The 27,661-nt window shown below is 32.6% G+C and overlaps 2 protein-coding genes across 3 annotated transcripts in view; one reads left to right on the top strand and one right to left on the bottom strand.

The window, feature by feature from the left end:
- Positions 1–12,060, bottom strand: part of KdelR (ER lumen protein-retaining receptor) — a 36,595-nt gene extending 24,535 nt beyond the window's left edge. Inside the window, exons 1-3 of the mRNA XM_089102875.1 lie at positions 11,944–12,060; positions 3,074–3,263; positions 1,147–1,216 (exon numbers count right to left, since the gene is read on the bottom strand). Of these exons, the coding sequence (XP_088959001.1) occupies positions 1,147–1,216; positions 3,074–3,263; positions 11,944–12,034 (351 nt within the window). The 5' untranslated portion in view covers positions 12,035–12,060. The remainder of the gene's footprint in view (positions 1–1,146; positions 1,217–3,073; positions 3,264–11,943) is intronic.
- A 108-nt stretch (positions 12,061–12,168) lies between these two features.
- The window catches only part of Lst8 (MTOR associated protein, LST8), a 49,622-nt gene continuing 34,129 nt past the window's right edge, over positions 12,169–27,661 (top strand). The window contains exons 1-2 of one of the 2 annotated variants that reach the window (XM_089102954.1): positions 12,169–12,214; positions 24,868–24,981. In XM_089102954.1, coding sequence (XP_088959080.1) covers positions 12,209–12,214; positions 24,868–24,981 — 120 coding nt within the window. In that variant the 5' untranslated portion in view covers positions 12,169–12,208. Of the gene's footprint in view, positions 12,215–24,852; positions 24,982–27,661 lie in introns of both variants that reach the window. The other variant, XM_089102956.1, reaches the window with a different exon arrangement.

The following is a 27,661-nucleotide window of genomic DNA, read 5'->3' on the forward strand; positions in this document are numbered from 1 at the left end:
GCCCATGCAGAATCAAGCATCCAAAAGAGTTCCTCAAGTGACAAACTTAGGAACTCTAATCTCTGTCTCTCGAAAACAGAGGGGGAGGGGGGAGGCACTTGCCCTGCCCAGCCGCAGAATTTCAGATAAATCATCAACATGTATAATCATTTTGTAATTTTTGAAATTTAATTTTCATTAATATAAAGTAGAAGGTGAAGTTGGCAAGTAAGTATAAGCAAATTGAACCCAAAATTTAAAATTTTCTGTATCTTTTCCCATATAAAGTAAGAAAATCCAGACTTAGAAAAATTAAAAATTGTGTTAAAATTTAGCCTGAAAATTCTTGGGAGACAGGTGTGGGGGGGGATTGCTGATCAAGATTTTACCCAGAGAGAAAAACAGGTCAGAACCGTCACTGCCCTCTGACTAAAATCCCTTGCATGCCTCACTTGCTTTGCTCTAACATCCAAGCTTCCATTATGCGCAGTCTATACTGTATGTGCATTATGTCCAATCACAAACAGAATATCCTTGTTGAATTTGGTATCATGTCCAATAGCTGTTCAAACAGATAAGCTTGAAAATATTCACAAACAGGCATGCCAAATAATGCTTGGAACAAATCAAACATCCCATGAGGACAGTCCAGAGACACTGAGGCCTCACAAGCTATCTGAAAGATACTGCCATCTTATGATGCTTTAAAAAAAATGCTTATGGGCATGCGCATTGTAATTTTTTTCTGATATCTTAAAAAAAAAAAAAAACGGCCACAAACAAATAAAGGAGTCCTCATTTTGTCATACCAATTCCCTTGTCCTCCACCCCAATAAACATGAAAATGGTATCTCTAATCCTTTGTTCTTTACTTTGTGAAGCACCACAGTGATGACCTTCTTGAAATACTGTGTTAAGTCTTTTATTCATTTTTGAATTTATTTCATTTTATTGGGTTATATTTTACATTACCCTAAAAAAAATTTTGGGTATTATTTAATTCTCAGTGGCAATATTGGTATCAAGCGTTAAGATCTGTTTGTTGTGTACAATTATATTTTCAGCTCCCCTATGTGTAGGCCTACTCAGTCTGACTTAACAGCAAAGAAAATGAAGGAGAGAAGAGACATAACTTTTGAAACATAAGCTTCAAATAATCCAGCTTACCTCCATCACAGTAAAGGCATGATTGACCACTAATGATAGGGCCAAAGCAGGTAGGATCAGAAACTCCACCCTAGAAATAAAAGAAAATAATTTATCACTTATTTGTCCCAGAGGTCTGTAGTTTTATTCAATAAGTGTTGCCTAACATACACTGCACAGGTTATTTTTTCTGTGGGTAATAAATAAATACTAGATGCAAACCTTATGATAAAAAAAGACCCTATCATTATCTAGACTGACCTAACTAGAGTAAATATAACATTTATAATATAGAGGTACATAAATACAGTGTTAATAAAGCTCTTTATAAATTAAATTCACAGAACGAAATATAGAGTAAACAGCTTTTTATACAATAGATATAGATCCCTAGAGTATATATAGGATTAATATAGCTTTTTACTGAGTAATTATAGCTCTTTATAGAGTAAATATTTACTCTGTATAAATACACCTCTCAACTATAAGCCACTAATGAAAAAAAAAAAAAAAAAAAAAAAAAAAAAAAAAAAAAACCACCATTGTATTTTTAAAATCAAAGACAAACATTTTCACTGTTGTTTTTGGTGGAATCTATTTTAGCAAAGAGCAACAGCAATACACATTCAACTTTTAACTGAGTTCCTTTCAAATAATACTAAAAGAAAAAAAAGAGAACTATTTGGAATAAAGAAAATAAACATCGAGTAGAACAATAGGGGATTTTTTTACTTTTTTTTAGAAGACAGTGGGATGCAAACTTCAAATGAATATTTCGACCCTATATCCAAGGGCCATCCTCAGAAAAACACTCGAAAAAAGAAAATATAAAAGAAACTCCAATTTTAAAAATAAAATCTTTGCAAAAGAGTCCTAGCATCATTGCTTCAGAGAAGTTCAACCAGAACTCTATGTAGATAATACAAAGATAAGATAGAAACCTTTTGTATTAAGATAATACAAAAAGAAGTCCCTAAACTTTGAAAGGTGCTAGCTGCCTTATTGTTTTCTTCTTCTCCTAAAGGAAAAAGGAGCAGAAAATCTATGAGTAATAGTTAAAAAATAGTTCTGACAAAATAAAAAATGATGAATGATAATACTAATTAGAAGTATGGTTGTGCTGCTTAGATTATAGGCTATTTTGTTCTCAAAGGGTGGGGCGAAACTTAAAAAAGTCAACCTGTGGATTATTAGGAAGAATTCTTTGAGCCAATGTGAGGGAAGGGAAATCCCTCTTGTATGCCTATAAAAACGATTCAATAGAGTGGTTGGTAATATCAGTTTTGTAATGATTAGTCTTTTTCCCTATTAGTACCTTTCTTCTAGAAAAGGAATGAGTTTAATTTTAGTGGGGTAGCACCCTTTGGTATATTATGCAAACTCACTAAAAGGTCCAACACCCTGTACTTGGTTTAAACTTAATGTTTGGCACCAAGAACATCTGAAAAGAGGCCCACTGATTTACCCTCATTACAGCCAACATCAGCCAGGGGGAGTTCCCCTCCCTCAACCAATCTGAAGATTTTTTTTTAATTAGTGATAGGTTTTTATTAAATTTGTTCTTAGACCTAAAGATTTTTTTTTCAAAAAATGTTTTTTATTCAAATATTGGATTTAATTGATTATTCTATATGAAATTGACATAATAAACAAGAATTGTAATTTTTTGGTAAGTTCTTTTTTAAGTTAGTGTTAAGTTTCAATAGTGATGGATAGATGATGACAATGAAAACACTTTTTTACTTGTAGTTGAAGGATGTTAGGGGGACAGTAATGTTGTTTCATGCATGGAGATTTCAGACCTATTGTTTCTTGAATACTAATTATTGAATAAAAATATTGGATTAAAATTTTTATTGTTCCCTGATAATAGGCCAAAGACGACTCTGGGATTTTCTTTAAATTTAGTTTTTATGGATTGTTTAATAATAAAGAACCTTGTACTTACCTGAATGTGTCATGACTAGAATCATATGTAGCTCTAAATTTGAAGAACATCAAGTAAATTGTACCATAAGAAGCAACAAGGAAAACAATCTTCATACATGTATTATAAACAGATATGAAATTGGTGAACAGGTCAAGATATCTAGCTGTAAAGACCAGGGCAAACAACAGTTGTGATTTCAATGATATCCCTGAAAAGATTTTTTTTTAAATAAAATAAGCAACTTACCAAAGTAACAATAAAAATAAGAAAAAAAAATCCAAATTTGTATGCTTGTATTAGAACTAAATCCATGGCTAGTCTCAAAGGCTGGATGACTATTTTCGATTGTTTGACTCCAGCTTATGAAAGTAATGACAGCCAGACAGCTAAACACTGAATTGAAACATCTTTCACATTGAAAGGCTCTGATTGAATTGAGCAGATGTGTATGGTGGGTAGACTGCCCAGGAATACATCAAATACCAATACCAAACCCATGGTTGTTTGTTAATAGACATTGCACATTAAACTTGGTACCCAACAATACAATGGAATAGCATGTATTACTTTTTGCATAGCATGTCCTGTAGAATATGAGAATAAAGTAATATTTCAAAGCCATGTCTAGTATCTTGTCTCCCAAGATGGCTTTGATTACACACTACTGAAACACATTATTGAGCTGGAAACCTAAGGTTAGGCCTATCTTGCTGTCAACATGGATTTTGCTGGTCCTTTGCATGGCAAAATATATAAGATGAATAACCAATTGTGCTGAAAATCTACCTTGTTTATATTATATTAATGTAAAGAGCCTGCTAAAATCCCTTACAATGCCACTATGATATGGTAGACTAAAGCACTACCACAAACCAACTACAACCCATAATAGTAATATATAAATACTACCACTAAAACTATCTATTCACTGTGGCACCAGGCCAACATAGCAGCACATGCTCCTCCTCCTTCCCAATCTATTCAATGCTTACCTCTTTACTCCCTCCTGAGAACTGAAAAGGTGTGACTGCCTTCATCTTTTATGTGCAGTCACTTGCTTTAGGCCATGTGTCATGTTGGACAAATGCTCTAAAGAGGATAGACTGGGTATGCAAATTTGGAGCTGTTCCAGCATAATGAAATGGTTTGGGGTCAGCACTCCATAATAGCTCCTTCCTCTGTCCATATTCGCAAAAGGAAAACACTGGTTACTTGACCTCATAGTTGTGTCAGGGTGGAATTTTTGCAAGTTTGTTAACCCAAACTTTGATTGCAAATGGTGCTGAAGGTGATCTTGAGGTAAAGTGCCCCTCAAGTAAATAATAACCTAATGAATGACAAAGCATTGCACTGGAAAGGTGAGAATGACAGTGTTCATCTGTACATACACCTGCTTCTTAGGTTACCAGTCACCTTTTTCAGTTTAATTCAAGGTTTGATGATGACAGGTTATGTAAGGTTAGATTAGGCTTCATTAGGTTAGGTTTTTTAAACCCATTTCTGATATTTATAACCAAATTTAACCTAAACATCCTCATAGCTAGCATAATGCTGAAAAGGCTGACTCACAAGGCTAATTGAATTCAAGCAGAGAAAAAGGAGTTTTGGACTTTCCCCGGTGATATTTGCCATTAACCAGATTTCGGACATTCACGGTAACATAGGAACATACAAGATTTTTTTTACGCCATTTTTTTTTATTTACGCCTCAAATACATTGTCGGTTCTATGGTTTGGCAGGGGGGGGGGGCAGGGAATTTATTTTATATATACAGTCACCTGCTTCTTAGGAGACTTTCATATGTATACAAATATGTTTCAAGGTAACAATACTAACAGATAAGCACCCAAATTGGGGCCAGAGGGAGTGATTTTGGTTATAACCCTGTTAAGTAAAATGAAAAAAACCATAGGTTTTGAAAAACACCCCATTTCAGAATTTTTACTAAAAAACACAAAACAAATACACCCCTAGATTTTTTAAAAATACTTTATTTTGTGTTTTCATTCAAAAAAATGGCTCCCTTCCCAGCAAAGTTTTGAACTGGCACTCCTGCACTTGAATCTTGATTTTCAGGAAACTTGCTCAACTGAGAAAGAGCAGTTATTTTTCTTTTTGATTCTGAAAATTTGTCTAGAAATGCCTATCCTAGGTGGTGATTCTATCTATGCCATCTCACAATCCCGCAAAAAAAAAAAAAAAAAAAAAAAAAAAAAAAACATATTGCTTGAATCAGGTAAAGGCCTACATTTTATGGACTTTAGGCTGACCTACTGTAGTAAGATATGTTACAGAAAAAGAATTGTACTAGAAGATTGGCACAAAAAGCAAAAACAAAACAACTGAAAAACATTAGATATATTTTCTAAGTATATTCAGCAAGATCTAAAAACATGTTCCATTCCTTACAGAAAACAAATATTATTTCTATTGTACTATTTCATCCACAAAGAAATTAGAGTTTATATTAATGTTTTTTTTTTATTTTTCCCTGAGCAGTCTTAATCTGATTGAGCAACATGAAACAAAGAAAATTAATCTGATTGAGCAACATGAAACAGAGAAAACAAGAGTTCAACCATTCACAACTGAGATTTTTGTAAAGCATAAGCACAGGTTCCTTTCTCACATTTAGAGATAAAACCTCAAGTAGCTTAAGGAGTCACTGATGCAGAACTGTTCTTTCTTTGTCAATGATTCTTAAGTAGGCCACCCTTTATTGAAGGTACTGAACTTAGTTGGTTGTTTTTAATAAGGCAATAATGCTAAAATAATAAAAGTAAGGTCATGTACACTCAAAAGCATAAAAAAAAAAAAAAAAAAAAAAAAAAAAAAAAAAAAAAAAACAGTTTAAGGAAATTTAAGGGTAGGGGCAAACAAACTTAGAAAAAGAATTCAAAAGAATGTCATCAAATTGCTTTCTTAAGAATATTACTAGAACTATCATCCTATTTTAGGTCCTCAGAGATCGTGGCACCAAAAAGCACTAATTAGGGGATTAAAACATTATCAGCAACTTAAATTTAAGAGGAAGACCTAGAATTATAAAAATTAAAACTAAAAATTTATTATTTTTTTATGTTTCAGTGACATTTCAATTGTTCCTTTATATTACTGTATGTTCACTTAGAACAGGTATTGGTCGCACTTCTAATATTTTTATTCCACTTTCCTAAATTGAAAACAATTGACAGATTTGAACTCATGGGGAGAATCTGCATAGATGACATTTTTCATAATTTTAAAGGTTAGGGTCCAATAAGGTCACTTGAAGGATTCTGTAACAAATTGTTAATGCAATAGAATTTTTCTTAAGATTTGCCCATTTATAATGCTTACAAAGAAAAGATAAAATGATATTCGTTAATGGGGTGATTTTTAAATCATGCAATCATTTCCTTAACAAGCACAGAATAAAAAATCAGTTAAAAACCTTTCTTTTACATTCACAGCTGTTAAATTTACCCATTTTTCTAAGTAATCAAACTGGTATGCATCAATAAACTATTCAATCATAGGCTTGATATATATATATATATATATATATATATATATATATATATATATATATATATATATATATATATATATATATATATATATATATATATATATATATATGTATCAGACTTTCTGTCTAACTGCCTCTCTCTACCAAGACCAGAATATGGACATCTGGAGCACATGCAGTAACAAAACTGCTGCATGTAAATTGCCCATTGTAGTTATATTTTAGGACAATAAGGTTTGCATTTTGGACACAACAATCCTAGACAACCTTACCATTCAGCTATTGGAGGTGACCTACTTGAAGCTGTAAGTGAGAAGGACCTGGGGATTATTGCTGATGACAAACTCAAGCCACACACAAGTTCAAGTTGCGAAAGTAAACCAAGCCCTAGGGCTCATAAAACAAATTTTTACAACCAAGAAGCTGTACAAAGCTATTGTATGTCCACACCTGAAATTTAGAATGACCCGAGCATCTCCCCATTATAAAATGGACATTAAAGCACTCAAGAGTGTCCAAAGGTGAGCAACAAAGCTCATGGCAGCTTTACAAGACAATCAGTATAAGGAACACCTTGAATCCCTCAAACTCCCCACCCTAGTCCATCAAAGGAAGAGAGGATACGTAATTGCTACTTGCAAACTGCTAGAAAACGACATCTAGTCAAGTTTTCTTCTCATCCCTCACAAGTATGACAAAAGGTCAAACAAAGAAGCTGCAAGTCCCCCATTGCCATCAATGTGAGCACCAGCAATTCTTCTCTGTACTTGCTGTCCCTTACTGGAACAGCCTCTCCAAAGCCACCATCCAGCCCCACACCATATATGTGTTCAAGAAAGTAGTTGACCAGGACTGGGCCAATGCAGAGTGTAGGCTAACATGGGATGCCCAACTATAGTCATGTCACACCACCAGCAAGATTTTCTACAAGAGGCTCATCACCTCCTTATCTTGCTGAAAATGCAATTTAAGGTAATATGCTCCATGTAAGTTACATACAACTGGATCTGTAATGATTGCTCTTGTGCTGATAAAGTTTAATCCATAACCCTAAATATTTTAATGTTGTGTCTGGATAGTATCTGCTTACTTGTCTTATTCTTCCATATAGGCTTAGTATAAAAAGTGTCTTTAATTTATAGTTATTATATAATTAAATAGTTTTTATAATTTTCTAATTTCTTTCTTCAGATGCAAGTACATGCTACCCATTTTATAATTACTGTACCAAAACAGATTACCTTAAATTGCAGCCTGGAGTGATCTAAGGATTTCTCCTTGTAGAGCTCCAGAGTTGATGATTTGAGTTGAATTCAAGATTCTTTAGTGACCAGGTGCACTGTGCTGATCCATAGCTTCCCAGTTGAGTTTACACCCTCTGGAGGACCACTCAGCATCCAGTCTTTATTTAGAGATTTCCACAGATTAAGCATTAACAGTTTTTTCAGAGAGTTTATTCCAAGTTTTGATGATTGAAGAAAAGAATTGAGTGCAGACTCTGGATAGGGTAGGCTCAACTGATGACCTCTAGCTCTTGAGTTGTTTAGCCCTCTGGGAGTGTATTAGCCCCCATTAACTTATAGGTTTAAATGGCATCACCTCTATTTCTCCTGAATACAAAAGTTGGTGGTTTTGACTTTGCTAGTCTTGAAGGGTAGGAAACTTCCAGCATGCCAGATATCACTTTGGTGGCATGTCTCTGCACATCTTCCAACACTTTTATATCTTCTTTAAAATAAGGGGAGGCTAGAGATATTTCAGCTTCAAGCTTAGGATGCACAAGTCCCTTATACAGATAGATTTTTTCTTTTCGAAGTCATTATAGGAATATTATGGTAAAGTCTATTAAGAGAAGTTGTTTTGCTTTAGCTTTTCAGGAAAGCCATGATCATAAGTTTATTTCCATTAACTCAGCATTTCATTTGACACCATTATCCAGGAAGATACAATTTGTCAGCTACAATAATCTAGTTGAAACCAATTGTGTTTGGTAATAAAATAGCTTATAATTTAACATGGTAAAAATATGATAGTAAGATAGCTAACCTTATTATTTTTTATTATAAAATAAAGACTGGTAGGATTGATATGGGAAAGTAGGGTATAAGAGTGCTGTAATTGATTTCCAAAGCAATGATCAACACTATCAAGGTACATTTGGTCTTGATTAACTTTAGGATTAAAATTTGAGAGAAATGTTCCAGAGAGCAGTTAGATATGAAATGGTAAAGTTTAGAACTACATATTTTAGGGCTAGGATCCAGAAATGTTTCAGCCTGTGACTGTATTAACATTAAATATGAACAGGCTCTAGCTCAGGATGTTTTGTCAAGCTACAAATGATTTGATGTCCATACCCTACCCACAGGTGAGATAAAATGCATTCTTCTGATATTCTTGACAAGTTCTAGGTTTTCTGAATTAAGCTGATAGCTAAAAATTTAAATCATTTGATGCACCTCTTGTTGCTTGTTCTGAATATACAAGCTGCTACCCTTGTAAATGTGTCCTAGATCTCCTTAAAGGGGCCATATAGTCCTAGAGTATAAGCAAAACTGTATATTTTGTTGGTTTGCATTATTTTGGGTTCATAGTAAACAACAAATTTATATACTATATAATAAACAACAAACAAAATTTTACCATTGTCTCTTTAGTAGAGTTCTGATTCAAGGGCTTCTTCAAATCTTGAAAAGTATTTGAGTTAGGTGAATAAAACCTACAGGAAAAAAAAACAGGGCCTAAAATATTGGCCTAACCCATGAAGGAGTTGTCAAGCAAGTATCTCTACACTTTCGAAGTTTCAAGGACTTAGAAGATTACATATTGCCTGATCTATACCTATTTATCAGAATTTTGACAAAACACATCTGACCATAATTTTGAGTTTTTATTATCCTTTTATTGGCTCTAACTTTTCAAAATGTAGTTCCTTTTTTTTCAACAGGTTTTTTAAGCCATATCAGCTTTGTCCCTAAATTTAATACATTTAGAGATCTTCAAAACTTTATAAATTGGGATAGAGCAAAGGTACAAAGTCTATGAAGCCCAAAATATTTTCTTGTACCTCATTTGAGTAGTAGCTATAGCCTATTTCTCAAGATTTCACTTCATAACTCAAAGACTGTAAAAGTTCACAAAGATTAATGCTCCTTGGAGGGAAAGGGGTAAAAGTAGGAACTTCCAGATTCATTCCAAGGGCACTTAGGCACTAGACCTATTCCTGGGGGGTTGTATTCACCTAACTCAACTATTTTCCAAGATCGACAGAAGTCTATCTAGAATTTTACCTCTCTTTAGTTAGTCCATTAGGCTAATGTTATCCCACTTCCCATTAGGATAATATTTACACAATTCAATTACTGACATAGGGACAAAGTTCTCACTCTCCTGAATGCCATATTTTGCATTCTTTCCAATCAGTATAATCATTTCAATTACAAATAGACTTCACCCCTTGATGGTCCCATATCTACTCCTAATTAAAATATTTCTCAATTATTTTGCATTTATGATGCTTTTCCTAGTAGAAAGAAATTAATTACCAGTAAGCAGAAAATCTGATTGTAGAGGAATTTCATGTCTATTGGATATTATATAAAACAACTACTACTAACAATGCACAGCAGCCAGGGCCTTTGGAACAATCTGAGCAAAACAACATTGAGTTCACCAACCATTGACAGTTTCAAATCAAATCTCAATAAGGAATGGGAGATGATGACTCATGCAATGGGATGAAGCTGATGTCCTGCAGCCCTATCATCATCACTAACTGGCACACACTGGACTTGTCCATATTGCTAGCAAGTGCAATTTAAGGTAAAAACATGGCAAGAAACTCTGATTTTTACAACTCTAACCAGAATTGTTTGATTGGTTAAATAGAGACCACAAAAATACTGACATGTCATCTACAAAAATCTCTAACTTGGTCAGGAATACAGCAGTTTTACCAACTCCTGTCATGTATATACAGATGGCACCACAATTTTCCATTTGGTTAAATAAAGAGCATGAAAAAATGATAAGGTTTGACTTAAAAAATGATTTATGAATTCAGATGTTTTAACTGCCTGGGTCCACACTTGGACTTCCTGGTCTTTTATTCTTTCTATAATCATAGCCAAAAATGGCTCACCCTGATCTGAGGGTCTTAGCCCCTCATTCCAAATATAGGATAATCCTAATCTATCTAAAACATTTTTTATTTGATACCGCCACAATATTTTACATTTTGACAGTAGCATCTCCACATAAGCTGCTTTTGCTATATATAGCCTAAGAAATGCATAAAAACTAAAAGAAAACAATAAAACAATGAAATTCTTACTTTATAACATGCAAAATATTTCACAAATCATATTACAATATTTGCTTTGATTATTATCTGGTTCTTAAAATTAATTCAAAACAATATTTTGGTAAATTATGCACTCAATAAAACATGGAGATAAACTCTGGAATGATAAGATCACTGGTTCAATATAGGAGTGGGGTAATTTTATCTCTGATGTAAATGAGAGGTAAGTTTAAACTTTCCACCTACCCCCCTAATGTCCAAATATATACCATGAATATATATATATATATATATACCATGGTATATATAGGAGTGGGGCCAAAATTCATTTCTGACAAAAATGATGAGGTTATTATATTTGTAGAGCATAAAAAAAAGGCATTGAGTGGTATATTTACTTTAGTCATAACTCAATAGGCCTAATATAATTTGGTGAATATTTACCCAGAAATGATCCTCTTGTTTCAACCTATGTATCAGCAAAATAAATTGACTGAGATGAAATCAAGGAATGGGAAATATATAATTTGGGCCATATATTTTCAAATTAGCCTAGGGGGAATTGGGGGTAAACTATAATTGATCTGTAGCCTAATCAAAATGTTTTAAAAAGACCTACAATAACTCTTCATATCATGGAGTAAGAATTGTTTAAACATGTTTCCTTCCTAATAGCCCCTAATCTAGGCTTAGGCTACAGCCTTCTGCACTTAATTGGTAAATGAATGACTTGTCAATAAGCCTACTAAGTCCTTGTCTTCTAAGCTTCCCAGGAAGAGAAGCCTTCTTTTTTCTCTACTGCCATGGACTAGAAATCAGTATTTAGTTAAAAATTTCTATGTTATGGATGTAGGCCTAACTCAAAAGCTTGGTGATCTACACAAAAAAATTTCTGCAGATACATTTTGTCATATTGGCCCTGACCACGGTCTTTTACAGTTCTTTTCTTAGTTTAAATTAATTGCTAGTGTTTGTTGAGTTCTTTTTTATTAGGCTATTATGTTTATACTCCACTTGTTGTCTTGTAGTTGTGGCTAATAAATGATTGATTGAAGGGAGTGAGAATGAATTACCAGCACAGGACCGTGATTTCCATATTTTCAACAAAAGGATTATAATTGCCACTAGGTGAGAAACATCTCCTAAAAGCCGGAATATGTTCATTTTGCTATATTAGGATGACTTCCTTTCTTCTGGAAAAGAAATGAAACACCTCATCAAAAGAATTTAAAGCCATCTTTACATAATCTTTAGACAGCGCTGTTTATAAACATTCTGGCAAAATCTTTTGAAAACTTAGAAGGCTTCAATGGTTTATTTGCATTGGAATTGAAGTTTATGCAGGTTTATGTTATATTTGTATTCAGGAAACAATTCTGACTCAACATTTTTTTTACTGAAAATTTTCTATTTCTTAGCTAGGCATTTGTCAGTAATCTAAACTCTTTCAAGAGTAGGCTACCAATAAAAGATAGCCTATACATTTCATTCAGGGTTTAAAGTTATTTCTAAATCTAATAGCCTAACCATAGCATTGAAATTATGGTATATTTACAGGTGGCACTATAACTTAGCTAGGATGAAAGTGGAAACTTTGGTAAATTTCTACCAAATAATATTATTGAGTTAGGAATAAAGTTAATACACCATTCGATGCCCTTTTTTATTGCTTTATGAGAATAAACTAATCAATTCTAGTAGAAACGATTTACCGCCCCCCCCCCCCCTATATATGCACATTAATAGGTTAGGTAGGTTGTTTAAACACATAACCTGAATTTATATATATAGGGGGGGGGAGCTGAAATTCATTTCCAATAGAAATGATTACTATATTTGTAATCAGCATAAAAAAGGCATTGAATGGTATACTCACTTTATGCATAAGTCAATAATATGATTTGGTAGAAATTTACCAAAACTTAATTTAATGTCTTTTTTAGGCTATGCTCTTTCATAATTCAATAATTGCTTCTGTTGCAAATTGCATCTTACCTTACCTCAAATTACCTTAAATTGCATGTCCAGCAAGATAAGGTGGTGTTGAGCTGGTAGGGTAAAGATTGAGAATTGTGAGTTCTGATAAGGAGACATGTTAAGAAAACAATTCTTACTTTATGATATGTATAATGATCCTAGTTAACATATTATCCAAGGGGAGAACCTTTATCATCGAATCTTTCCTCTTTTTCCAACTTAAAAAAAAAATCAATTTTTTCCATGCTAAAACTCAATGCATAAATCTTTTGAAATTGCCGCTATAATTTTTTTTTATAGATAGTGTTCATCCCCATCATTGTTAATTCCGTTTTTTATTAATGATAGATAAAGCAGTGGTAAAAATACAAAATATTGCTATAAGTATACATATATATATATATATATATATATATATATATATATATATATATATATATATATATATATATATATATATATATATATATATATATATATATATATATATATATATATATATATATATATATATATATATATATATATATATATACAGAGTATATACCCGCACCTCCCTAATGACTATTAAAATCAAATTTTCTATATGCTCATTCAACATTAATGGAATGAAGGATAAGGATGGTTCTTTGAACCAGAAACTATCTAATTTCAACATTTTGTTTCTACAAGAACATCTTTTACCCTTGGTGAGTTTGAACTCCCTTCACAGGAGTAAAGAACACTTCATTTTCACTAGAAGTGCCCAAAAAACTTCCGGGAGACCTTCAGGCAAGCTGGCATGCTTATTAAAACATAAACTAGTCCTACTATCCCCTGTGTGTTATCATAAATATGATTATTTCATTGGAATCTGTTTTGCTAACCCAGTTCTTATTAACATATACCTCTCTTGCAACCAAAGATCCTTTTCCTTTCTAACAAAGTATACTAAAGCATGTGCATTGCTAAAGACCCTTCTTGTTAGTGTTGAGAGTAATGGATTGGATTGGATCCTGTTAGGCAATATGAACTGTGATATAAACTGTACCTCAACATGGACTGATGCATTTTTGGTTTTGCTACCTGATGGCTATTGGGTTTTGGATAAAGATGCATCCCATTCATACATACATAATAGTGGTTCATTGTCTGATATTGATCACTGTGTTGTTTCTTCTGATGTTTCCATTAGCAATATTCACATTGACCAGGATGAACATGATTATGACCATCTGCCCCTTTCAGCCACTGTCATAATCAATATGACTTGGGCTGAACAGACCTTATGTACTAATTACAAAAAGTGGATAACCAAGAGAGACTGGAATAAAGAAGACTGGCCTCTATATCTATCAACCCTTGCTCTTCTTTTATCTACAATTAAAGTTCCATTTAATTTACTCTGTACTAGTGTTATATCCCCACAAGCTTGAGTTCAGCTCTCTATATATTACAGCCAGATTGGTCCTGCCTGAAAAATAGCTGAAGAAGTTGATGTCCTGCTTTGTTGTTTTAAGCTGAAGACTAGATGTTCAATATGGAAATCTGACCCTGATTATAAAAATGTGAAAAATCATGCAAAATTGTGGTTTAGAATTTGGGTAGCATGAGGCTGCCCTTTAAGGGGTCACCTTTTTGATATTAAACAGAAAACGAAGTTGGAGTTTAAATGTTATTTTTGTAAAGTAAGGTACAATGGTGTGGAATTTTCAAAAGCCTCTAGTCAGTGGAAACAAGTGATTAATGTTGTGAAATTTGATTCACCTCCTAATGCTGATTGGATCCCTAATGGCTCTTGGATTAATCATTATAATAATATTTTTAATATTATGAATTATGCAGTTCACTCTCAGTTTTTTAGCCTCTGTTCTTATGTATTACCTGCAAAAATTTACCAAGGTCATGTGCCTCCCGTTTCTGCTGACCATGTGATTTGTTGTGTTAAGAATTTAAAATCTAATTGTGTGATATTGATGGTATTAGTGTTTTTCACCTTCATATTGATTTGAAAGAATTGATTTATCATTTGCAGTTATTATTTCAAATTTGTCTATGTATGTCTTGGTGCCTGATTCCTTTTTGTGCAGGAGTGTCACTTCAATTCTTAAACATGGGAAAGATCCGACTTACTGCAGATCATGTAGACCTATTACGGTAGCCCGTTTGCTGAGCAAAGTTTTTGAATATGTCCTGCTTCCTGAAGTTCTTCCAAAAGTTGATGATGTGTCCAATCAATTTGGGTTTAAACCAAATATAGGATGCAAACATGCACATGAAATTCTTGCTTCTTTTTTAATTCAAGCACAAAAAGATTGATCTGAAGTTCATTTATGTGCATTAGATATTTCAAAAGCTTTTGACTTGGTTTGTCATAGCCAACTATGGTATTCTCTTACCCAGCTTGGAGTGAATTCATCTGTTATATGTGTCCTTTGTTTTTGGTATGCAAATTCATATGTTCGACTTTGGTCAGGAGAGATCTTTTTTGGAAATATTCCTATTTGGTCTGGAGTTAGGCAGGGAGGGGTTCTGTCACCATACCTTTTTAATGCTTGCTTTTACCCTGTGCTTTCTCGTATTTTTCCATTGTGTTTTATGGGTCTAACTAATTTATCTTATATTGCTTATGCAGATGATTTATTACTTATTAGCTGTTCAAAATTCACCCTAGCTAAGTCTACCCAGTTTGTTTCTAAGCTTTTGGAAAAAATTGGCTTTGTGCTTAATGCTGAAAAATGTGAGTATTTAGTTTTCAATGCTAAAAATCCAAGTAGTGATTTGAGTTGTAGTTCTTTTTCAGTTAAGGTGGCTCCTGCATTGCGTCGGCTTGGAATTAGTATCTGCTCTTCTATTTCAGCTATCCATGCTAGTGCACTTGTAAATATTAAGAATAAGCTTAAAGCAGACTATGCTAAAATTGTCCCAAATCGCGGTAAGGCATTGGCTAAACTCTATTCTACATATTGTGACCATTCCATTCTTTTTCTATCAGGTTTGCGCCCATTTTTTAAAACTAGTGATATGCAGGATATTAGAGTTTTGTATTTCCTTTATTGTAAATATCTTTTGTATTTGCCTTGTTGGTATAGAAACCAAAGATTATTCAAATGTTTAATGCAACTGATATATTGACATCATATAATAAGTTGGACTCCAAGTTAAAAGATGAGGCCTGCAAGCAGTTGGGTCCTTTTCATCCTCTTGTGCGACTGTTCTGATTTGCATTTGTAGTTCTTTATATTGATATTGTTTTGCATGTGTTTTGTTTTGTATGTCTTTACCTTTTATTTTCTTTTGTTACTCCACTTTTCTATAATATTAGTGGGTCAAAAATAAATTATTATTATTAATGTGCAAATATACAACCAAAATTGCATTCTGATTCTAAATATAACCATCATTTACATCACAAGTAAATTTTACCCCCACCCCCCTGATGTGCAAATATATACCCTGATTTGGATATATTTAGGGGTTGGGGTACAGTTAATTTGTTTCTATTTAGGTTCAGAATGCAATTTTTTTTATATATTTGCACATTAGGGGGGGGGGGGTATATACTCTGTATGTATATGTATATTTATAGCAATATTTTGTATTTTCGCCACTGCTTTATCTATCATAAAAAAACGGAATTAACAATGACCAGGATGAATTCTATCTATAAAAGATTTATACACATTGCATTTTAGCTTAGAGAAAATTGAAATTTTTTTCTTTTAAGTTGGAAAAAGAAGGTAAAAAGAGGAAAGACTTGATGATAAAGGTTCTCCCCTTGGATAATATGTTAACTAGGATCATTATACATATTTTAAAGTAAGAATTGTTTTCTTAACATGTCTCCTTATCAGAAGTTACAATTCTAAATTTTTACTATTGAGCCTCCTGTAGAAATCTTGCTGGTGGTGTTTCAAGGTTATGATTTGACATCCCAATTCAGCCTCCATTTGGCGTTGGCTCAGTCTTAATCAACTCCTTTCTTGAAGGCATCTAGTTTTAGATTGGATGGTGGCTTTGGATAGGCTGTTCCAGAGTGGGACAGAACAGACTGAGAAGAACTGTTGGCACTCTTGCTCTCTTGCTTGTTGCAACTTGCTGCATCTTCTTGGTGTGTCCTCTTGTGGTAGTTGAGAGGGACAGGGAAAAGACATGACTTAATAGGTCATTTTCTAGCAACTTACGAGTTGCTATTACATCTCCTCTTTTCCTGTGGTATTACACAAGGATTTGTCTTGCAATGCAGAGATAAGCTTAGTTGCTCTTCTTTGGACACTCTCAAGTACTTTCACATCCATCTTATAGTAGGGAGAGGCTATGGTCATGCCAAATTCCAGGTGAGGATGGACCATGGCTTTGTACAGTTTCGTAATCACTCCCGGCTTCCTGATGGTAAATGTTAATGCTTTATGAGGCCAAGGGCTTGGTTTTCTTTTGCAAGTTGAGCTCGTGTGTGGCAGTGAAACTTCAGCTTATTGTCAACAATAACCCCCAGGTCCTTCTCCTCATTGACTGCCTCAAGCTGGGAGTCTCCTATGTGATATGTAAGTTTTGGATTATTGTGTCCAAGATGTAGAACTTAACATTTTAAGGCATTAAACTGTAGACACCAATCCAATGACCATCTAGATAGTCTGTCCAGATCTTCTTGTATAGTTGACAGATTTAGGTTGTTCTGGGCCAGTCCTAGGAGCTTGCAGTCATCAGCATATAGCATCAAAGGATTCTTCAGGAACCCTTAAAGGGGCCCCAAAGGTATTTCAATTTTGTAACCTCACAAAGAAGTTATCAACAGTTGTTAAGTTATTGAAAAGTTCTTAAAAACATATCACTAGTTTATAAATAGGTTATTCAAGACTACTATATTCCAAAAATACTTATTTATAACAATTCAAACCTCATTTATTAGGCAACACAAATATAAACTGTTTTCCTACTGTTTTAAGTTTTTTAAATGCTGTCAACAAAAATAGGGTAAAATTCTACTTTGCTACTTTTGGCTATCTTGGAAACAAATTTGGTTGGGAAAATGAAACCTTCATGAATAGATCTACAGGCTAAAGTATGTCCCGGGAAGGTATTTTGAAGTACCTACCTCTACTCCGTCTCCCTCTAGAGGGTCCTGACCTTTGATGACCTTTAAAAATCTGTGTGTTATAAAAGTGAAACCTTGTAAAATAGATCTTCTGCTTAAAATGAAGTACAAAAATTGTTTTCAGCTTCACAACTTTGCTCAATCCTGATTTACAAGGTTTTAAAGATATACAAATACATTTCCTAAATTTTGAACAAAAAAAAAAAAAAAAAACATTGATATGGCTTAAAATTCTACTCAAATAATAGGAATTGCATTTTCTCTGGACTAAAGCCAGAGAAAAAGAAACTTATAACTGAAAATTAAGACACAATGTTGTTTTGTGAAAATTTTAATAGGTATAGACCTGTCATGTTGGCAAATTTCAGGACCCTCTAGAGAGAGAATGAGTGGAGGTAGGTACTTCAAAATACCTTCAGGACACAATTTGCCTGTAGACTCATCCCTGAAAGTTTCATTTTTCCTAATCTCACCCCTTTCCAAGATAGCCAAAAGTAGCCAAAGTAGAATTTTACCTATATTTGTACATTATGGGGGTGGGGTGGGTAAATTTCATGGTAACTTTGAAGTGGACCATATAATGTAGCTAGGATGAAAGTGAAAACATCATTTGATGCTTTTTTATACTGTTTTCTAATGCATATGTAATTCCTTTGGGTCCCTTGAAGAGTTCAAGAAGCGATATGTACCTAAAGTAATCAATCTGTTATAAGAGAGTATAAAAAAGGCATCAAATGATGGGCTTAATTTTATCCTAGCTAAATTATAGTGCCACCTGCAAATTTACCAAAATCACTACCTAGCCTCCCTTCCCAAGGCTGTATGAAAAAAACTCAGTTTTTTCTGAGTTTTTATTAAACTCTATCTCATCTCAATTTAATCTTAAACTCAGTTTAAGATTCTGAAAACTAGCCTTATTTAAATATTAAAAAAAAAACACTTTCTAATAAAAGATCTAAAGCTGAACTGTTGTATTTATATTTTTTGTGTTAACTACTTTCTAGGTTAGTACTTCTATAAATTACAAGCCTACCAATGGATTTTAATCAAATAATTTAACTTAAACCATGGCCTAAGTTTATAATTTAGGCTGTTGAGAAGGAAGCATTTTAAGAAAGCAATTTGGTAAATATTTTGCTGTTTATTTTTGCCACAAATAAATTTTACCACTACCCCTATATATACTAATTCAGAGTAGACTGTATATTTGCACAATGGGGGGTGGGAGTAAAGTTTATTTCTGATGCAAATCAGAGGTAAGTTTAGACTTCACCACCAACACCCCCTAATGTGCAAATATATACCCTAAATTGGTATATATATAGGGTTGGGGGAAAATTCATTTTTAGAAGCAAAAGTGATTATTATGTTTGGAAAGAGCATAAAAAAAGGCATTGACTGGTATGTTCACTCTATTTGTAAGTTAATAGTATGTACAGAAAAATATTTACCAAACATTTTTATTTCATTATATGGAGAATAAGCCTAATCATAATCAAATCAATTTTACTGCAGTTCCACTACACTTTACCCCCCCCCCTCCCCAAATATGAAAATATATTGCCCAACTCATATATTTATGATGTGTTTTTCCAGTTCTTGATTTTGTCAAAGTCAGTTCAATTTATGTATGCATGGGCTGAAATAAGATTAACACATGGCAGAATGCATGTGAAATTTGTAATTTGGACTATATTTTTGCTCATTAGTGGAGGAGTTTGAGGGTAAAGTATAGTGGAGCTTCATTAAAAATGTTTTAGCTATGACTATTCTCTATATTATGAAATAAGAATGGTTTTCTTAACATGTTTTCTTCTCAAAAGCCTCAATTCTAGATATTTATCAAAATCATTCCTAAAAGTGCTTAACTTTAGCTTACCCCCCTCCCCTTTATAATTTTCAAATATATACCCCAAAGCACACATTCTCCATGAATTTTCCAATTGTTTGATGATATCAGTGTTGCCTGTTTGCTATTAAATTAATTTGAAAATGAGGCATGTATAGGAGACTCATGAAGAATATATAATTTGGGCTATATATGTTACAATTGGGGTGGGGGGTTTGGTAAATTGAAGGCCTTTTAGAAATAATTTTCACCCTTGGGGGTTTAGTTTTTGAATTAAAATCAAGTTGCCATCAATCCTTGGCTAATTAGAGAAAAAGCCAAGACAGATAATCTGAGCAAGAGGCACTGTGGCATAAGCTTTTTTCTGGAATGTATAAAAATGATGTCATTTTCACTTTTTGATAGATAGTCTATCATCTATCCATCCACCAGGTTTAACAATTTTTATAAGTATTTTTCATAATTCTTTAGTGTTTCCCTCTGAGAGGACAAACCTGCTATTCCATGACATTTTTTTCTGAGAGTAGGATTGAAGCCCGAATGCTCATCAGTTTGTTCATAATTCCAAGTAAAGTCAATTAAGAAACATAACATAAAAACACCCGCATTTTTTATGTAGCCTATTTTTGTCTGATTTTGCTCCTCACAGTCTGCTTATTTTGGAAATTAGAGCTGGAAGTTACTATTTACAGATTATTGCAATTTACAAAGCTTGCAAATACAAATTTGTACAGAATATTCCAGTTTGTAAAGAACTTGATATTTAGGGGGCATCTTTTTTCTACATTTTCTTAAAGCTGGGAAGTGTAAGCTAATAAGAATTCCAGACAATTAAAAAGCAATTGCAGGAGGAATAGAGTGGTTGTCTTTCATGTTTTTGGTTTCGCCTTTGATGAGTATTTTGCCAAATTTTACATTTTCTTAATCAATTAGCTAGCTAAGACAGAAGATAAATACACCACTTAAATACATTCTAAGACCACACTAAGTATAAATAACATGCACAAATATATATATATATATATATATATATATATATATATATATATATATATATATATATATATATATATATATATATATATATATATATATATATATATATATATATATATATATATATATATATATATATATATATATATATATATATATATATGTGTGTATATATAAAGGAAATGGAAAAAACCAAGTGAGAATAATTTTCAGCCAAAGAATAAAAACAGGCATTTTTTTCAACAGAGACCGCTAAGCTGTCCTTAATGCCCAAAAAAAGAAAGAAAACATGCTGTATAAATAGGAAAAAAAAATTAACCTTTGAACCTTTGAAGTTAAATAAGCAAAAAAAATAAGTAAGATAACAAGATACAAATGAACCATTCAAAAATTGGATAATGCATTTATTCTTTGAATGGTAGTTGATGCATATATATACTTTACCTGTTCCAGCAGCATCTAATGGTTAACAAGTGTTAGACCTTACACCAATTAGGGCTTTGTCAATAATCCTCTAAAAGCATGCACATTTTACTTTTATGATAAAAGCAAAAGAGGATGAAAAAAAAAAATATAAGAATTGTGCTTTCCATCAAAAATACCATTCAAGAATCTTTGGAGTACTTTTTTTAATCTTAGTCACTTGGAAAGTTGCAAATGAAACCAAATCAGTTGCATACTACTCTGCAATGGTGGATTAAGAATTAATCCAAGAAAGACCAAAGTGATATGTACCAATTCCCAGACAGCAATAGTATCCCTAGACAGCACTAGCATTGAGCAGGTTAAAGAATATTTCTACATTGGATCCCTTGTGAATTTAGAGGGGGGAATTCAATCAAGAAATTGATAGGCATATTTGCCTAGCCTCTGCTAGCTTTTCTCAGTTCAATAAATCACTATGGAAGTGGCAAGCATAAGCCTCACTATGAAAGTTGGAGTCTACAAGGCAATTGTCAGAAGTACTGTCCTATAAGGGTGCAAGGCATGGGTTGTCAAAGCTCAAAATAGTAGTAAGCCGGATGTCATGGATCATGGCTGTCTTTGTCATATTCTATGCATCAAACACCGTGAATGGGTATCCAACAAGGAGATCCATGAGTGCTGAAAACAACATTACCCATCCCAGAAATTGTAAAGAGATGACAGATTTTGTGACTAGGCCATTGTCCAGCCACAAATGGGATGGTCTGAGTCTTCCAACGACTTATATTGATCCAAAGAATGGATTTACATAAAATACGGAATTCTTTCCAAGGGTATTGCACCAGTTATCTTTACCTAAAAACATGGTTTTGAATTTAAATTAAAATAGTTTAGTCTGCAGTGTATGAAATTCAATAACGAAAACTCGGCATGCCAGTAACAGTTACGTTATCTTGATTAGCCTATTATCCTGTTTAATTGACGCCACTTTTTTCTCCAACTACACATTTTTTTATTTTTTTTTTTTTTTTTTTTTTTTTTTTTTTACCTTGAAGTAACATGATTTTATTGAAAAAAAAAAGGTAAAGCTCTTTGACAAATGAATTAAATATAAACCTTTTAAATTGTACCTAACACCTAATTTGAGATAATCAATGCAAAAATGTTGGTAAATCCATTTATTTGCCTTTTCTTCATATGCTTATTTTTGTCAAAGTCATCATTTAGTCTGTTTTAATAGAAAATTTTCTATTCTTGAATATTTCTGCATGTCCAAAAAATTAATCTTTTTGATTATAATTTTTGGTGTATTTAATTTTTTTAATTACCATTTTTGGACGTTTTTTTTTACCTTGAAGTAACATGATTTTATTGAATACAAAAAGATAAAGCTCTTTGACAAATGAATTAAAATATAAGCCTTTTAAATTGTGCCTAACTCATAATTTCATATAATCGATGCAAAAATGTTGGTAAATCCATTTATTTACCTTTTTTTTCATATGTTCATTTTTGCCAAAATCATCATTTAGTCTGTTTAAATAGAAAACTTTCTATTCTTGAATATTTCTGCATGTACAAAAAATTTATCTTTTTGATTATAATTTTCTGTTGTATTTCGTTTTTTTTAATTACCATTTTTTGACTTTTTTTTTATCTTGAAGTAACATGATTTTATTGAAAACAAAAAGGTAAAGCTCTTTGACAAATGAATTAAATATAAACCTTTTAAATTGTACCTAACACCTAATTTGAGATAATCAATGCAAAAATGTTGGTAAATCCATTTATTTGCCTTTTCTTCATATGCTTATTTTTGTCAAAGTCATCATTTAGTCTGTTTTAATAGAAAATTTTCTATTCTTGAATATTTCTGCATGTCCAAAAAATTAATCTTTTTGATTATAATTTTTGGTCTATTTCATTTTTTTAAATACCATTTTTGGACGTTTTTTTTACCTTGAAGTAACATGATTTTATTGAATACAAAAAGATAAAGCTCTTTGACAAATGAATTAAAATATAAGCCTTTTAAATTGTGCCTAACTCATAATTTCATATAATCGATGCAAAAATGTTGGTAAATCCATTTATTTGCCTTTTTTTCATATGTTTATTTTTGCCAAAATCATCATTTAGTCTGTTTAAATAGAAAACTTTCTATTCTTGAATATTTCTGCATGTACAAAAAATTTATCTTTTTGATTTTAATTTTCTGTTGTATTTCGTTTTTTTAATTACCATTTTTGGACTTTTTTTTATCTTGAAGTAACATGATTTTATTGAAAACAAAAAGGTAAAGCTCTTTGAAAAATGAATTAAAATATAAGCCTTTTAAATTGTGCCTAACTCCTAATTTCAGATAATCAATGCAAAAATGTTGGTAAATCCATTTATTTGCCTTTTTTTCATATGTTTATCTTTGCCAAAATCATCATTTAGTCTGTTCTAATAGAAAACTGTCTATTCTTGAATATTTCTGCATGTACAAAAAAATTAATCTTTTTGATTATAATTTTCTTGTGTATATCATTTTTTTTTTAATTACCATTTTTGGACTTTTTTTTTACCTTGAAGTAACATGATTTTATTGAAAACAAAAAAGTAAAGCTCTTAGACAAATGAATTAAAATATAAGCCTTTTAAATTGTGCCTAACACCTAAATTGAGATAATCAATGCAAAATTGATGGTAAATCCATTTATTTGCCGTTTTTCATATGCTTCTTTTTGCCAAAGTCATCATTTAGTCTGTTTTAATAGAAAACTTTCTATTCTTGAATATTTCTGCATGTCCAAAAAATTTTTCTCTCAAAATTTGTTTTTGATTGCAATTTTTTGGTGTATTTCATTTTTTGTTAATTACCATTTTTGGCCTTTTTTTTTACCTTGAAGTAGCATGATTTTATTGAAAACAAAAAGGTAAACCTCTTAGACAAATGAATTAAAAATATAAGCCATTTAAATTGTACCTAACACCTAATTTGAGATAATCAATGCAAAAATGTTGGTAAATTCGTTTATTTGCCTTTTTTTTCATATGTTTCTTTTTGCCAAAGTCATCATTTAGTCTGTTTGAATAGGAAACTTTCTGTTCTTGGATATTTCTACATATCCAAAAAGAAAGTCTTTTTGATTATAATTTTTTGCTGTATTTCATTTTTTTTAATTACCATTTCTAGACCAAATGATAAAATTTAGAAAGATAAGATGTAAAATATAATTCAGCACTGTTTTAATGTGATTTAGTTTACAAGGAAAAATCTTCTCATTGTGTGCTCTAAAATATGTATGTAATTATTTTTCTTCTGTTTTATGTATTTTTACATAATTTTGTATTTTTTTTTATTGTCATTTGAAACCTTCAAAGGCAAGGAATCAGAAGCAAGATTCTACTATTTAAAATAAAAAAAAGACAAAAACGATTTAAAAGAGTTGATTGAAGAGAATCAATTTGCTGGTTTTTCTGGTAATGAAAGGTTATATTTTTGGAAATATTGATTTTTTCTAAGATAAAACATATAAAGTTAAAAAAATGAAAAAGAGGGTCTTATTTAATGTCATGGAAAAAAAGAAAGTTCTTGGTTATTTATTAACTCTCTCTTCTCGTTTTTGTCTCACTAATGACTGACGAATTCAAACGATTTTGCCTTAAATTCAGTGTTACATTACCTAGATGGGGCATTCACAACAAGTAATATTGGCAACTGGTGGATATGATCATACTATCAAATTTTGGCAGGCGCATAGTGGCTTTTGCAAAAGGACAGTACAACATCCAGACTCTCAGGTATTTAATTATTTTCTAGCAATGCTTGATCCTGTAAGGCAAGTGGGAGATAGGCTGGCAGCAGCATGGTACCAAAAAGGCTACAAATTCTTTGTCTGCATCCTGAGTGCCTCTATTAGCATAGCAAGATCTAAGACAAGATGATGTTCAGGATGAATACAGGGTAAATCATTGCTTTTCAGGCACAATCCAACTTTCCTACAAGTAGGCTATAGCCACTATGAACTGCTGCCAAGATTTGCTTTATGACAGCATTGTAAAAATTCCAACTGCATATGAAATGATACTACATTTTATTGTAATGTAGTCTGAAATGGGAGCTATCCTAGCGGAGTTGTTAACACCCTAGACTTGAATCCCCCTGTCCATGAGGCCAGTGGTTGGAGTCCTGGTGTTGTGTGTTATTTCGTTTGGAACAGGGGCCAATGGCGTTATTCCATAAGCTCAGCCAGAATAAACCCAGCTTTAGATGGGTACTTGGATAAATATGGTGAAGGTAAACAGGAAGGGTGTGGGAAAGCAAAGGGTAGCTGTTCCCTCCCCCATTGCACTACCTGGCTGAAGAGCCATGAAATGAAAATTAGCACCGCCAGTAGGGTTCTGTAAAGTCCAGCGCTGTCTTTTTTACTTCTTTTTAGTTTGAAATGGACACCAAAATGTTTGCTAAATACTGTTAAAATAAATAGGTATTATTTTTGTGATTGAATGATTGATTGAATGTTGTGATTGAATGTGACTTAATGGTTCATTTTGAAACGAATACTCACAAGCTTGGATGGCCAAGCTTCTGTTCTTGTCAAATAAATGTAAAAAAAAATAAAAAATAAAAATGACAGTCAATATCCAAATACAAGTTTGTCATACTGTAGATTTGTCTGATTTTTCCAAATCAGAATGGGGGGGGGAGTAAATTCTTAATTCTTTATTATTTCTTAAAATGAAAATACCAAAAAGGTATATTTCAGTGACAACCCCCCCCCCCAAAAAAAAAAAACACATTTTTCGAAATATAGGGGGTGGGGCACAAAAATCTAGGAGGACATAGGTCCCCACAGCCGACTCCTCCTCTTCCCAATTCACGCCACTCCTCTTTTTCTTTAGTTTGTAATATACAATTCAACTATATATATATAAAAATATAAGTGTCTCAAAAGCAGCGATTTACCCTATAGTCTATTTCTGAAAGGTAGTTTGTGGAAGGGTTAGATTATGAAGCCCCGCCCACCTAAAAGCCGAAAAAAACAGTAAAAAGAGAGAAAATTTCTCAAATTGGTGGCTAAGATAAGAAAATAGTATTATTCCTACTTATATAAAATTCTTGCCCTCGCCCCCCTAAATAGCCTAATCGAAGGTTTCTTGTCTTCTTTACCTGGAATGATATAGTTAAGTTTATATATTGGATTTGGTTGCTCCTGTCAGATCATAATTTTCATGAGCTGGTAATTTTTCTAAAGATCAGGCGTGGTGTTAGTTATAGAGGTTGCCAATGCAAACAGTCGTCAAAAGGATGCTTTTATTTCACGCTGAGATGCTTAACCGTTCGTTGATTAACCTTTTGAACATGGATAAGTTTTGCTATAGAGGTCTTTTTACCATTAGATGCTATGGGATATTTGAGAGGAGTAGGGGTACTTTCTGAATGAGATGGGTGGAGAAATTTGTGATCGAGAATTAAGAGGAGTAGAAATAATTGAGGTCACGATTAGGGAAGAGTAGGGAAATTAAGGTCGATATTTGAGAGGAGTAGGGAAAAGTTCTGACTGATAGGAGTAGAGAAAATTGGGATCGAGATTTGAGACAAAATTAAGAGATTGAGGTCCACATTTAGGAGGAATTAGGAAAAATACTGACTGAGAAGAGTAGAGAAAAATGAAATCAAGATTTGAGAGAAGTAGGGGAAAATTCTGACTGAGACGAATAGAGAAAATTAAGATCAAGATTTGGGAAGAGCAGAGAAAATTGAGGTCGACAATTGAGAGGAGTAGGGAAAAGTTCTGACTGATAGGAGTAGAGAAAATTGAGATCGAGATTTGAGAGAAAAACTAAGAGATTGAGTTCCACATTTAGAAAGAATTAGGAAAAATGCCGATTGAGAAGAGTAGAGAAAAATGAAATCAAGATTTTAGATGAATAGGGAAAATTGAGGTTGGCATTTGAGAAAAGTAGGGAAAAATTCTGACTGAGAGGAATAGAGAAAATTAAGATCAAGATTTTGGTAGAGCAGAGAAAATTGAGGTCGACAATTGAGAGGAGTAGGGAAAAGTTTTGACTAAGAGAAGAAGAGAAAATCAAGATTTTCTGGATTAGTGGATTAGCAGTATTCCAGAATATCCCATTTTTGAAAGCATAGACAATTAGTTACCTTCTTAGGGAACTTACTATGGTTTTTAAGGCGAAAATGTTTGGAATAAAAAAACAGCCTGTCAGACAATTACTGTTAAACCGTGCTTCAAAAAATCTACACATATCCTAAGACGTAAATAGGCATTCCGTGAAACTTTATGTAACACAGTAACACAGAGTTGACTTATGCTACCAAGTCGCATTGAATATATCCAAGTGAATTTTTTACGTTTTTATCCTAGATTCATAACTTATTTATTTTTTGGTGTTCCATTTTTTTGCAATTACGTCTGCTTCATAAAATCATTGGAATAATCTATATCATTCTAGACTTCCT

This window comes from Artemia sp. Qi Xiang Cuo, chromosome 17, assembly GCF_049724085.1.
Source record: "Artemia sp. Qi Xiang Cuo chromosome 17, ASM4972408v1, whole genome shotgun sequence".
In the NCBI taxonomy this organism is placed as follows: Eukaryota; Metazoa; Arthropoda; class Branchiopoda; order Anostraca; family Artemiidae; genus Artemia; species Artemia sp. Qi Xiang Cuo.